Source organism: Micropterus salmoides, unplaced genomic scaffold, assembly GCF_014851395.1.
Source record: "Micropterus salmoides isolate LMB-PRFRI ecotype aquatic unplaced genomic scaffold, ASM1485139v1 Ms_hic_scaffold_3050, whole genome shotgun sequence".
Taxonomy (NCBI): domain Eukaryota; kingdom Metazoa; phylum Chordata; class Actinopteri; order Centrarchiformes; family Centrarchidae; genus Micropterus; species Micropterus salmoides.
Genome location: NW_024042319.1, coordinates 1 through 14,715, shown reverse-complemented (window position 1 = coordinate 14,715; position 14,715 = coordinate 1). Strand labels below are relative to the sequence as shown.

The window sequence follows — 14,715 nt, the reverse complement described above, 5'->3', positions numbered from 1 at the left end:
CGTACTTCTATCTGTAGGTCCGCAGCATGAGGGAGGAGACGCCGCCAGAGCTCCAGAGAGACGCTCCAACACCGGTTCCCTGCGAGGCTCCTTCCCCGCCCTTCGATGTCCTCCAGCGGCCTGGCTATAGCAGGAACAGCCGCTATGCAGCAGGAGCAGCTCCGCCTGACATTCAGAGACAACAGGGAGGTGTTTGGCGAGATGTGGTTCAGGTGGAGGCTGGTGGTGATGATGAAGAGAGAGGAAGAGGACATTTAGTCAAGATTTGATGACAATAAATCTATCTGTGTGTGTGTGTGTGTGTGTTTCCTGGTTAATTTTATTTTATTTGTCAGTTTGTTTTATTTTTTAGCCATGTTAGCAGCCGGGCAGTGTCGATAACGTTAATAGTTGTCTATAACAACAAAGCTACAGATCGATAAAAATAAAAGTGTAAAGTTACAGTTTATAAATAATCAAACTGTCCCCCAAAATGTTTACGTTGAGCCACCAACAAGTCAAAATCTTCGAAACTTCGATTCACGATATAATAACTTAACGTGACCTCGAACAGAAGCGTTAATGCTAATATAGCCACATTAGCATTAACGCTTGTTAATGCTAATATAGCCACTATGCTCAAAATTAGCATGTTACATTAACATGCTAATGCCCGTTTAGGCTAACATAACATCAACTCCTAATTTAACCCTAAGCAGCAAAGTGGGGGAAACGTCCACGTCAACTATTGATGATGGAAATTTGGAAATTTTAATATGATTCCCAAGTGATAAAAGCACCGCAGCCTCAGCTAGCAATACTGAAGTAGCAGCTTGTTATTTACTCTACAGCTAATTTAGCTAACTATGCTAATGCCGTGTCACTTTATACCGTCTCAATCAAAATACAATGTGATATGTAAAATCACACAAACCGTAATTACTCGCAGTAAAGCGGGGAGAAGCATTCACATCAGGCCGTAGTTGTAATTATGAGTCAATTATAACATTTATGGCAGTTAGAAATAACCACTAGCTTAACGTAATTAAAGTTAAAACAGTTCAACCTGTGGCAAAATGGCCGCCACTGACGACAACCGTTAGCCCGTATCTCCACATAAAATAATAATAAAACAATTGATTTCGCCGATTAAAAAGGAGCTAACAAGTCTGTTTTCAGTTTATATTAAGGATTTGCCTCTTAATCTGTTATTTAAAAAATTAATTTAGCTGTTTTCTCTGTCATTGTGTGCCAACCTCAGCAGTTTTGGATGAACTGGGTTGGTTTCCAGCTGCATGCTTAACTCTGTTTAATTTGTCTGCTCACATCTGATCATCAGGAATGTTTTTTTGGATTTACAGAGATGGGACCAAATCCTTCTTTTACAAAGTCACAAAGTTTCAACTCAAGTCCCAAGTCCAGACAAGCAGGTCCGAGTCGTGATCCGAGTTTCGAGTCCTAAACAAGTCATAATGTTTTCTTCACCAAATTTAATACAATTTCTTATTTTTAACAAGAGTTAAATTATTGATTAAAGCATTAACCTGCTTTAAGAAAAAGGCTGAGGCTCAGTTTCACACAACAAATGTATAATTTCATGAATTAAATGAAGTGTTAATGCGCTGCATAGTTTTATGTACATGATAATTTATATTTGGACTTGGGGAGGGTATTAAGTCAATTCAAGTCAAAAGCCTCAAGTCCAAGTGAAGTCACGAGTTGCAAGTCTTGATTTTGGCAAGTTGAACGTGACTCGAGTCCACAGCTCTGGTGATTAATCCTTTACATTATCAACGCCAGACTTTAATTTCAGCATCTAGGCCATCATTACATCCTATTAGATATTAAGGAGGAGACGAGCCTCACTCTCCAAAGAACAATGAAATCCAAACAGAAAAATCCACTTTTACAATGTCTGTGAAGAGTCTCAGTCATCCAGGTCATAGTTTTTGAAGGCTGGGTTAAATCAAGGGTTACTGGACTGGGTTGAAGACACTTGAAGATTATCTCCTCTCATCCAAGACTTCCTGGCAGGGAGTCCCAGTTATTTAACCACTGTGGGGTCGGTATGAAGGTGATGGATACCGCTTGGTTCGTTATTGCTCCTGGTTATTGTATTGCATTGTCACATGAGGCCAAATGTGAGCGTTTTTTTCAGTTTCCTGGGAAGGGATGAAAGGACAGCATTGTAAGTGAGGTGTCTCAGCCGTCCTCCCATGTTGAGAGATGGTTTCTCTACTCTGGTGTAAATGGTTTTTTTCAGTCCTCTTTCGATCCATCTGTCCTCCCGGTTCAAGACCTTCCAGTCAGTCAGAGCTAAAGAAGCCTCTTGGATGAGAGGTGAAAAATCTTCGAGCCTCTTCAACCCAGTCCAGATCCCCTTGATTTTAACCCACCTTGGATAACTACTATGAGACTCTTTATAGACATTTCATTGTTCTTTGGAGAGTGAAGCTCATCTCCTCCTCAATATCTTATCCTGAAGCAGCTTCCTCTACCTCCCATCTTTTGCAGGAAGCCCTGCCCATCATCTGTCTCCTCGTTTCACTTTCATAACCTGCTCCGAACAACAGTCAACTCAGGTCAACATCACTGTCCATTTGGATGTTTTTCCTCTAACCAGCAGCAGCAACATGCCTCTGGTAAACCCCTGGCTCAGGTGCCTCTTCATCAGCTTCAACGTCTTCTTCGGGGTGAGTAACTGGATTTTAAAGCAGGCTACTTGTGTTTTTTGAGAAGATACAAAGTGCACAGAGGAGAACAGTGATGATGACTTGCAGCTGAAACAGAGAGAACATTAATGACCTCTGCTGGTGAAATACAGGAGGTGCATTTATGAGTCAGGGTTTAAACAAACCGGAACAGGGCTTTGCATTTCACTGTTATTGATTGATTGTTTGTTTGTTTTTACGTTAAAAAACACAAGCCAAATCCATAGTCATGGCCACATTAAGCCAATTACAAAGTCAGCCTGCTGCTCAAGCCCTCACTAAGACCAACAAGGAGTATCTCTCCAGTTCTGAGGTCTTTACACTGGCTTCCTGTCTGTCAATGAATTTTTAAAATACAGCCGTTGGTTTATAAAGCACTGAATGGTTTTGGGTCAAAATACATTTCTGATCCATCCAGACCTCTCAAGTTGTCTGGGATCAGGTCTGCTCTCTGTCCCCAGAGTCAAAGCTTAACCTGGAGGAGCAGCGTTTCATTTTTATGCTCCATATATCTGGACCAAACCCCCTAGAAAACTGCAGGTCTGCTTTAAATCACAGCTAAAGACTTTGTCATTTTGCCCCTGCCTTTTATTAAATTCCAGGCTTTTAGATTAATATTTTACACTGCATTGTAACTTTTACTGTCTGTTTGTTTGTTTTCTATCTTAGTTGAATTAAAATGTCTTTTTATATTACCCTATGTTGCTTTTACATTTAGTCTTTGTTTCATGTTTAGCACTTTGACTTGTTGTCGAAATGTGCTACACAAATAAACCTGCCTGCCCTGAAAGAGTCATGTGACTCACTTTATGTCAAACTGACTGATTTACGGTCAGTTTGATAAATGGAAAATATTACAGATGACCTCAGCAGAGCTGTATCAGGTCTGCAAAGAGCCCCAAGCTTCAGTGTAAATTGAAACTTACCAGCTGCTCTCTGTTTACAACAGTGAAACAGTTCGTCTGTATTTGTTTTTCCACCATTAGGGCTGCAACTAACAATTATTTTTAATATCAATTTATCTTGTGATTTTTCCAGTAAGTTTTTTGGACTATGAAATGTCAAAATATAGCAAAGGGGACATCTTCAAACATCTTGTTTTGTTCAACCAAAAGACCAAAGCCCAAGATTTTCAGTTTACACTGATATAAAACAAAACAAAAGCAGCAAAAGCATTTTTTCCAGCTAATCAATGAATCAACTATTGGTTTCAGCTGTAGGCTTCATTTTATACAAATGCAAATTTGTGCAATTGAAAGTTCTTAACAGGATTCTAAGAGATTAAAACAGAAAAGCAGAAACAAGTATGTATACTCATATATAAACACGCATGTACATTCGCTCATACTCATACCATCATATATATAACAAATCTCATGTGCAGACTCAAACAACACCTCACAGATATATGAGTTCATGTTTAAAAAGGCTCAGTCATTTCCTAAAACAGCTGCTTGCTGTAGTTTCTATCAGACAGGAGGAAGTAGTGCATATGTTGGGGATTATTTTCAGCGGCTGATGAATCCACGTGTGCTCTAGTCGGCTCTACTGAGTATCTGGGGCAGCAGGACGGACAAACATTATATAGTATGGATTATGGACTGCATCTCTAGTTCATTTGCAAATAATTATCCATGACTGGCAAAGAAAAGTGCAGCCACGTATTCCAACAAATATACAGTGGGTACGGAAAGTATTCAGACCCCTTTAAATTGTTCACTCTTTGTTTCATTGCTGCCATTTTCCAAAAATCAAAAAAGTTCATTTTATTTCTCAGTAATGTACACTCAGCACCCCATCTTGATAGAAAAAAACAGAAATGTAGAAATTTTTGCAAATTTATTAAAAAAGTAAAACTGAAATATCACATGGTCATAAGTATTCAGACCCTTTGCCGTGACACTCATATTTAACTCAGGTGCTGTCTATTTCTTCTGATCATCCTTGAGATGGTTCTACGCCTTCATTTGAGTCCAGCTGTGTTTGATTATACTGATTGGACTTGATCAGGAAAGCCACACACCTGTCTATATAAGACCTTACAGCTCACAGTGCATGTCAGAGCAAATAAGAATCATGAGGTCAAAGGAACTGCCTGAAGAGCTCAGAGACAGAATTGTGGCAAGGCACAGATCTGGCCAAGGTTACAAAAAAATTTCTGCTGCACTTAAGGTTCCTAAGAGCACAGTGGCCTCCATAATCCTCAAATGGAAGACGTTTGGGACGACCAGAACCCTTCCTAGAGCTGGCCGTCCGGCCAAACTGAGCTATCGGGGGAGAAGAGCCTTGGTGAGAGAGGTAAAGAAGAACCCAAAGGTCACTGTGGCTGAGCTCCAGAGATGCAGTCGGGAGATGGGAGAAAGTTGTAGTAAGTCAACCATCACTGCAGCAATCCACCAGTCGGGGCTTTATGGCAGAGTGGCCCGACGGAAGCCTCTCCTCAGTGCAAGACACATGAAAGCCCGCATGGAGTTTGCTAAAAAACACCTGAAGGACTCCAAGATGGTGATAAATAAGATCCTCTGGTCTGATGAGACCAAGATAGAACTTTTTGGCCTTAATTCTAAGCGGTATGTGTGGAGAAAACCAGGCACTGCTCATCACCTGTCCAATACAGTCTCAACAGTGAAGCATGGTGGTGGCAGCATCATGCTGTGGGGGTGTTTTTCAGCTGCAGGGACAGGACGACCGGTTGCAATCGAGGGAAAGATGAATGCGGCCAAGTACAGGGATATCCTGGCCGAAAACCTTTTCCAGAGTGCTCTGGACCTCAGACTGGGCCGAAGGTTTACCTTCCAACAAGACAATGACCCTAAGCACACCGCTAAAATAACGAAGGAGTGGCTTCACAACAACTCCGTGGCTGTTCTTGAATGGCCCAGCCAGAGCCCTGACTTAAACCCAATTGAGCATCTCTGGAGAGACCTGAAAATGGCTGTCCACCAACGTTTACCATCCAACCTGACAGAACTGGAGAGGATCTGCAAGGAGGAATGGCAGAGGATACCCAAATCCAGATGTGAAAACCTGTTGCATCTTTCCCAAAACGACTCATGGCTGTATTAGATCAAAAGGGTGCTTCTACTAAATACTGAGCAAAGGGTCTGAATACTTATGACCATGTGATATTTCAGTTTTTCTTTTTTAATAAATTTGCAAAAATTTCTACATTTCTGTTTTTTTCTGTCAAGATGGGGTGCTGAGTGTACATTACTGAGAAATAAAATGAACTTTTTTGATTTTTGGAAAATGGCTGCAATGAAAAAAAGAGTGAAAAATTTAAAGGGGTCTGAATACTTTCCGTACCCACTGTATTATCCTCACAATGTATAAATATTTTCTCAGTTTTAAAAGAAAAGTCTTTCCATCTTGTGCATCTCTTCGATGATTTACAGCCAGTTCTCCTCGGTAGGTGGATCGGCCTATGCCTATTGCAAGCTTTATTTGCTGCTGCAGTAAATATTTTATAGGGTTTTCTGTCATTTCTTATTCCTTTTGTCAAATAGAGTGACACTTATGTCAATGGGATCTGCAGCCCAAGAATCTGTTGTGCGATTCACCAGATTTTTCCCCAAAATATTTGTACCTTTGCACAGGTCTAAAAGAAAAAAACAACATTCCAACAGAATTCACACAAATAAGAAGAACAAGAAGTAGAAATGATAATAATAATAAATTAGATTTATATAGCGCTTTTTAAATGATCTTTATTGGGGGAAAGATTAACCTGCGATGGACTGGCGTCCTGTCCAGGGTGTACCTGGCCTTTCGCCTGAGGTCAGCTGGGATTGGCTCCAGCCCCTCGCGACCCTGTACGCAGGATAAGCAGTTGATGATGGATGGATGGATGGATGGGGGAAAGATAAAAGTAATTAATTAAAAAGAAAAGGAGGGGAGAGAGGGAAAGGATGTTAACTGGGGAATGCAGTCTTGAAAAGGTACAGGTTCATTGTTGACTGGTTATTTTGTCATTAAATTATTTCCACATCTGTCTTTGATATAGATTGTGGTAGTTTTCCTCCTGTCCTCTTATGTCTTAGATCTGTGGTGGACTCATCATCATCGTCTCCTTGGCTCTGCTGTCTCCGTCGCTGGACGACTTGCATGGAGGAGAAGACGTAAGACGGAAACACCAGCTATCACTGGAGACACACCCAAAATCATTGCACATCACTAACCGGCCAACCAACTCTCCAAAATGCAGGTTGAAGTTCAGAGAACCAGTCGCTACACTACAGTTGTCCTCTACATCGCTGGCTCTGTTATCATGGCGATCGCCATCTTGGGAGCCTATGGAGCCTTTAAGAAGAACCGGGTAACTCTGACTGTGGTGAGCAGAAACCTCAGAAACTAAATGTAGTGACCACTAACAGTCCAGGTCACTTGCGGTGCACAGGAGGACATGAAACCCTGAGATACTTAAATGATCAGTGTAGTTTATTTCTAACAAAGAAAGCACCGAATTTATCATCAGAAAACAACAAACGACACGGTGGGAACTGACAAGCCGCTACCTGTCAATCAGGATCGCGGTGACTCGTATCTGCTGCACTGTGTATATTTAGTGAGCAGTGAACTTGTTGTTGCGACTTCACTGCCTTATTTTCCCGAATTATTACGCCAATATGCCGGCTTGCCGCGCTAAATGAAAGGTACGGAGCCGGAAAGGGGGGTCTGATTTGATCAGCCTCTGAGCCGGGAACGTTGGTAGTAACAGAGACAGTACGATGTTTGTATAACAAAAGTCCTTTTCCCCAGGTTCTGTCTTTATGTGTTGTCGTGGAAAATTGTGGTATTCCTGGTGAGGGATTGAGCAAATCATTGAGTTACAACAAACCATTGTCTTTTGAAGAATTGATTATTAAAAGAGAATAAACAGAGAAGTATTAAAACTCATATGCAGATGGATCAGAGGACCTAGGACAGTCACTAACGTCTGGCCCAGAGCAAAGGGCTGCATGATCATTTACAAAGTCTGGGTTTCTATGTTTTGGGGAACAAAGATCGCTGTCACAGCTAGTAAGAAAAACAATAAAACAACTTCACCTCCCTGACCCTGATGTGGACAGACTACAATAATGAGTATAATAATAAAAGAACAGGTTAAAGATTAAAAACAATATATAAGACATAATAATAATAATAATATAAAATAGTACTATTAGTACTTGCATAACAAATTAGAAGGAGAAGAAAAAACAATTCTCTGCCATCACATGTGTCACTTAGGGACAGACTCTAAAAATCTTACCAATCAGAACGTTCCCTTGTGTAACGGGGGCCTCCAACTGGGCCAAAGTGTGATGGCTTACAATTCTGTCTTCAATTCATAGCCAATCAGACAGACTCACTCGCATCCAAACCCACCAGCAGGAGGAGTGCAGCGTGAAAGGTTTAAAAACTGATGTCGGGACAGATGTCCGGTGTCCTGCAGGCTGAAATTTGTACAAACGTTTGGTTCCAACAAACCTGATAGTGGTTATTGATAACTTTAAACCTAACTTTAAATTTGCCTCCACCCCAAACATTTCATTCAAAACCAAAAAGAGAAAAACTACATGGATCTTCTTTCTTATGATGACTTCTGGTTTCATTTTCTCTGCAGTTCCTGGTGTGTACGGTCATTGGAAGTCTGCTGATGCTCCAAGCTGGAGTCTCTGCTGCCAAAGCCCGACCCAAGGTAACAACCCTGACTGTTTCTAAGAGTCTACAGCAAACTCCCTGCCCTGACTCTTAACAAGACTGCAGCTAAAACCTTAGCAAACAGTATGTCAATCTGTTAATATGAATGTATCCCTGAAATGTATGTAGTATTTTATGAATTCTGTAAATATAAGCTCATAAAGAAGCTCCTGGATGACCTCAACGTGGTAACGCCACATCACCTGCAGATCCAATTTAACAACTTTGGTGCCAGTTTTTGAAATTTGAAAGACATTTCATTCAGTGATAATATTTTCCCTAATCCTATTTATATGTTTTTAATTCAACTAAACCTTTCAATTTTATTACCCAGTCTGTTGTTGTGTTCTGATGATCGTAGGCCAATGTTCAAAGCAAATAAATGTCTTTAATGTCTAATTACAGCATCAGTTTATCTATTTCATGAATGAATTCATAAATCACAAAGTAATTTTTAAATTTGAAACCTTTTCCAAAATATATTTATGGCTCAAAATGGCTTCCAAATATCTGTCCACTGTAGAGGACGTCATGCAAGGAATGAGTTTCACCTGCAGGTCCATCTGCTTACATGTTAACGCATCAGACAGGTGCTTACTTTTACTTCCAATACTTTATGCACATTTTGATGATAATAATTCTTTTACTTCAGCAAGATATTGAATGCTGACTTTTACTTGTAATGGAGTATTTTTCCACTGTGCTACCTTTACTTACATCCAATACGACTTTCACCATGGCTTTCTGGTGCTGTTAAAGGGTAATTTTGCTATTTGGGGCCCTATTTTCACAAGTTTGATTTAATTTTTTACCTTTTTTTCTGACATTTTAAAGACAAATTAAGTAACTGAGTTACTAAACAATTGACTGACTGTTTTACTGGATAAACTCCTCCTTATTATCATCAGTTGCAGCCCCAGTGTCTTTCATTTAATTTGCGATGTGTGTTTGTAGTTGGCGAGTGTGATGGAGGAAAGGTGGCGTTCGTTTCTTCCACTGGATCAGGCTTCAGACGACATCAAGAATCAGGCTGAAGCTCTGCAGAAATCAGTAAGATGCTCGCACACGCACAGACACAGTGTGTGTTTTCACATTACAATAATATTTTGGTAAATAATTAGCTTTCTCTTTAAGAGTCATGTGAGAGGATGGATATAAATCTCTGTGTGTTGTAATGAACACTGCGGCCTGTAGGGGGCACTAGCTCTTCTTCTCTTGTGTTTAGCTGCACTGCTGTGGCCTGTTCAGTCATGAGGACTGGAACGGGAACATCCCCGGCTCCTGTCTGTGCAACCAGGAGGAGAAGGAGCTGCAGGGAAAGTGTCACTCCATCAGATACGGAGTCTGTATTATTAAAACACATTTTTGTAAGTCTACATGAACAAAACCAGACCACTGAGTTTCTTTGTGTTTCTGTTCCAGAACTTTGTGTTCAACCTTTTCTGGGAGAAGAAGTCTGTCTTCAGACAGGTCAGTGGACAAAAGATGATTATTAACAGTCTCATCATGCTCTTATGCCTGTGAAGCAGTAAGAGCATGGTGGAGGTTGCTTTTAACCTCAAACAGGAACTTTTTGGAGATCAGAAGGACAGGACTTCTTATTCTCACCATATAGACTTACTAGATACCACGGAGTGTAAATAAAAACATGTGTTTTTCTGTAACGTGGGTGAACTGTGGCTCCTTTCTCTCCTCCCATCACCAGAACTGCTTCCCTCTCCTCCTGTCCTCTGTTACAAGAAGTGCTAACATCATACTGGGCGTCTTCTTCACTCTGTTCGCCCTGGCGGTGGGTTGAATGTTTTGGGATTTTTAGACCCACCACTAATATTAAACAAAATAACTTTTCTCTCAGCCATGACAGAGAATAACTAAAAGTAAATATATATGTTTTATTGGATGCTGTGAGTCAGATGAGAAGATGGATATCTGTTTGTTCTCTGCACATCTTAAGCAGACATGGGTCCAGGATGTGTTTAGCCTAGCTTAGCACAAAGATCGCAAGCAGCAAGAAACTGCTTGGCTAGCTGGGCGCAATGACTGTAAATGATTTACATGTTGTATCAAAGAGTAAGATGGCGTTTGTTGACTAGAACTGGTGGTTAAGACACTGAAGCTAACTAGTTAGGGCTTAATTTCTTCTTCGTACAATTTGTTTGCGTTATGCGTGGTGCACACTAGAGGATTTTCACATGTAAAATGATTTTTAAAAACGTGAGATACCAAAGACATAACGACATTTTTAAGATTTTAATCTTAAGAACACCAGATGATTCAGTTCAGGCGCAGGACCCCACACTCGGCGTTTATACCAAACGGTTTCAGAGTGGCGGTCCCAGGGATCAAAAATGACTTAGGACAGAAACAAACATGGAGGCAGACTGTCGTCGTCAGCTGGTTGCAAAAACAAAAAAAGAGAATCAAACTGTGGATGAACTCGAGGCTGAGAAAAAGAAATCACCACGTGGGTTTATACATTTTATAGCACGAGCAGATACACAACACGCTGGTGACGCTTCCCTGTCAGCTCGCCCTCATTGGATGTTACAGGTTTCTGATTCACACCCATAGCGTGAGGAGTTTAGAGACATACTGTAAAACTTCAATTAATAGCAGAGTCCCAGATAGCCGCCTCCCTCCTTTCCTGGCCTGCTGTGGGACAAGAGAAGAAAAGAAAAAAAAGTGCCGACTCCTGTTACCTTTGAAGCGCTCGTTAAATCTAAATGTGTCCGTTCCGTGATTATTTATCTTCCCTTAGTCTGTCAAAAGAATCAGCTTTTCAGAAAAATGAATCCAAGTTGTGAATCCTGTCACGTGAAGTCCGTCGCTCTCTGTCTGCTAACTTCTCTCATCCTGCACCCTGTTGTTTTTGTCCTTACGTTGCTGCCTACAAATTAAAAGCGCATAAGCCGTCTCTCGGAGCTAGATCAAATGAATTAGTGTATTTGTTATTATTTTAGATATTTTTAATACAAGTAATATTCATACTCTTTGAAATAAATAAACTGTTTTCACAGTAGCCCATTTAGTTTTGTGCAAAAGAAATTAAAGACCCAAATATAGGCAGGGTCAATTCAGTGATTTTAGCAAATAAAAGCCTGGGCTATTAATCAATGTTTTACGGTAATCTTATCAATAGCACCCATACTACGATTCAAAATCAGGGAGCCGGTGATCCAGTCGGTGATTTTAAGATTATATCGCTCACACTACAGGATCTTTTGGGCCAATAATCTGTGGGAAGGGGCGAGTCAAACCCAAACTTGGCCCATTTATCCTCTGGTATGCGGCCGGCATTAGAGGCAACGATCCAGTAGTTGTTGTGGTGTCGAATGACGTCTAATTCCAAAATAAAAATAAAACCACATCTTTTATCTACATGTGGTGTCCTGATAGCCGAGAAGCTTCAACCACAATATCCATTTGTCACACCATTCAACAAACAGGATACGCCCATGGCCGTAACCAGCTATGAGGTCACAGAGGCCCGGAGTCTTTACAAATAGGCTAGATCTTATCAAGAAAAATTCTAATAAAAAACATGTGTGAAATAAGGTGAAGCGAGACACAGTGTGCATTTACACACAAGGTACAGCAACATAACATCATATCTAAATCTCCTGACACGCCCCAGGATCAGTCAGGGTCTAATGTTAATTCATGTTCTTCTCCACATTCAAAAGGTCTCTCACACAGTCCAGGTTCATCCAGTGAAACTGTTCTGAGTAAAGCAGCCGTCCTCCTGATCAATCCTGAGCTCCGTCAGAGCGTCTGAACGTGGATTATAGAAGTTGAATTCTGTTTCCTCTGAAGAGTTTCCTCTGTCACGTTTACTATGTCCCATGATATTTGCTGTGACATAACCGTGCCGTGAAAACGTTTTCACATCAAGGAACCCTTAACGGACACAAATTAAAATAGGATATTGGGTTTTTAGATGTTTAATTAATGAAAATATATGAAACTCATGACCAAAATAGTCATACATTCTGTCATTGAGTTACTAATGAATGGAATTATAGTAAAAAGACCCATGGGGATCCCCACTTTGAGAACCACTGGTTTAAATGACTGACAGCGGCCTCTCTGATCATTAAAGAAAACTCTAATCCTTTTTTGTATGCATTTTGGTATGAATTGCTATAAATAAGCTCTATTAAAAGAAACAAAAGGTCTGGGCTCATTTCTAAACCCTGGCTGCAGCCCTGGACACAACATGTAAATCAGACAGACTTGGACTTGTTTTCCCTTTTTAACAAAGCTACACCAGCAGTTTCCCTGTGCTTTCAGTCTTTAGGCTGAACACACCCAAGACTTTACTTTGTACTGGAGATTAAACTAATCTGACTCTGTAGAAAGAGGATTAGCAAGCATGCTTGCAAGTGAAAGTGTCAAAATTAACTCTTAAGTGTGTTTCCCTGCAGCTGCTGGGCTCGGTGCTGTCTTCACTGATGATCTACCAGATGTACAACACCTCCGACAGGCCGAACATGCCGCTGTTTGTACCAGTGATGTTCATCGACCAGCCGCCTGCCTACCAGCAGCTGGACAACCTGGCAGAGTAGGCGGCTTCAGAACTTAAACCATGATGCGAAACAGCTTCAAGATATTCCTCTGCTTTTCTTTTACCTTAGCCAAGATGGTGCGAGGAGGACTGGACTGTTTGTTGAGGGTCCAAATACTGATGTTTACCTGTCAGATACATTTCAGCAAAATGAATAACTAATTAAAATAGCTTTTTATATATATATATATATATATATATATATATATATATATATATATAAATAAAGGGCATGAGGCTCAGGCTGCTCCAGAAGCTTCTAGCTCTCTCGGGGTCTGAACTACTGGGATCCCACATGAACAGAATTTAAGTCTGATGAAAGTTGTTTGTTTTTTGTATGTTGCTTATTTAGCCATGAATGTTTAATGTTAATAGAGAAAAACGTAGGAGTTTTAAAAGGAGTGCAAATGTAAACATGTCAGGAAAATAAAGAGTCGATTTGCTTCTTAAGAGTGAAAAGTCCTGCTCACACTCTCACCTGACTAATCGTTGCATGAAGTTGGCATGAACGTCCTTTCACACCTCATCGCAACCTGTCTGCACATGTAACACCACAAAGACCATGTGAGTCACTTCCTGCAACTGTACTGGATGAAAGCCAAGACATTGCAAGACACCGATCAAACAAAAACACATCAGCAGTTCAGCTTTCACCCTCAGCAGTTACAAAACAAAGGTTATTGTGTTTCTCAAGAATAAGCTTCTTTTTTTCTCTCAGCTACACACTGGTCTCCTGGAGCTTGCTTCAGTCACATTCCTCTGCAGTGAGTTACTACACCTCCCCTCCCCTTACAGAAACACAACTGCTTTCCAGAAACGAGCCAGGAGCTGGAGTTTATGGGTTTCCACAGTAGTATTTTGAACCACATTTTTCCTTCTTTCGCTTGACGTCAGCTGGGATTGGCTCCAGCCCCCTGCGACCCTGTACGCAGGATAAGCGTTTGGCGATGGATGGATTTTTCCTTCAAACCAGGTTCAATAGGTTCACTTCCCATTATTTATTTTTTCTCCACCAGCTCACTGTTGTTCATGATCTTTCTCTCTGTGCTCGTATCTCTTCATCCTTTCTTAACAGGAAAAGTAGTTTATAAGAAAACTTATTATCAAGCAGCCGTTAAACCTGTTTGTCATGTATTAGGTCATCAGATGCATGTGCAAACAAAGAAGATCACTCACTCCAAAGCACAGTCTAACAGTCTGACAGGGCATGTAGACAGGAAGGATTACTGAACCGTGCTACCGAGCACAGGCCCAGGGGCCTCTCAAGGGCCCCCTGAAAGTCAAACGACTACAAAGAGACACAAAATTACTACAAGAAGAGACAGAAAGACATCTTAGAGATGCACAATTACTACAAAGATACAAAACACGACCACACAGAGACATAAAACAACTACAGTGTGACGGAAATACTGCAGACAAAGCATTTAAGTTCCAAAGAGACACAGAAATACTGCAGAGATACGAAACATCTACAAAGAGACACAAAACAACTGCAAAAGATACAAAACACGACCACACAGGGACACAAAACAACTACAAAAGATACAAAACACGACCACACAGAGACACAAAACAACTACAAAAGATACAAAACACGACCACACAGAGACACCAAACAACTACAAAAGATACAAAACACGACCACACAGAGACACCAAACAACTACAAAAGATACAAAACATGACCACACAGGGACACCAAACAACTACAAAAGATACAAAACACGACCACACAGAGACACAAAACAACTACAAAAGATACAAAACATGACCACAC

General features: G+C 40.7%; 1 protein-coding gene and 1 long non-coding RNA gene across 3 annotated transcripts; one reads left to right on the top strand and one right to left on the bottom strand.

Annotated features, from left to right (window-relative positions):
* Positions 1-2,596: 2,596 nt before the first annotated feature.
* Positions 2,597-12,956, top strand: LOC119883963 (23 kDa integral membrane protein-like). 2 transcript variants are annotated; one of them, XM_038694455.1, is made up of 9 exons: positions 2,597-2,672; positions 6,731-6,808; positions 6,895-7,020; positions 8,296-8,370; positions 9,327-9,422; positions 9,598-9,714; positions 9,795-9,842; positions 10,078-10,161; positions 12,797-12,956. In XM_038694455.1, the coding sequence occupies exons 1-9, from the start codon at positions 2,613-2,615 to the stop codon at positions 12,935-12,937; spliced, it is 825 nt and encodes a 274-aa protein (XP_038550383.1). In that variant the 5' UTR covers positions 2,597-2,612; the 3' UTR covers positions 12,938-12,956. The 2 variants fall into 2 exon arrangements, with proteins under 2 accessions (XP_038550383.1, XP_038550384.1); XM_038694456.1 differs by lacking the exon at positions 10,078-10,161.
* On the bottom strand, positions 10,609-14,484 carry LOC119883964. The gene is made up of 2 exons (XR_005440892.1): positions 13,415-14,484; positions 10,609-13,064 (listed from the first exon to the last, which is right to left on the bottom strand). It is a non-coding gene; the product is annotated as an uncharacterized LOC119883964 (long non-coding RNA).
* Positions 14,485-14,715: the final 231 nt, after the last annotated feature.

What these genes read in the sequence shown, in the direction of transcription:
- LOC119883963 (XM_038694455.1), top strand. Translation starts at nt 2,613, where the DNA reads ATGCCTCTGGTAAACCCCTGGCTCAGGTGCCTCTTCATCAGCTTCAAC. An exon ending in ACTTGCATGGAGGAGAAGAC is followed by an intron (nt 6,809 to 6,894) that starts GTAAGACGGAAA and finishes TCCAAAATGCAG; the next exon opens with GTTGAAGTTCAGAGAACCAG. An exon ending in AGAAGTCTGTCTTCAGACAG is followed by an intron (nt 9,843 to 10,077) that starts GTCAGTGGACAA and finishes TCCCATCACCAG; the next exon opens with AACTGCTTCCCTCTCCTCCT.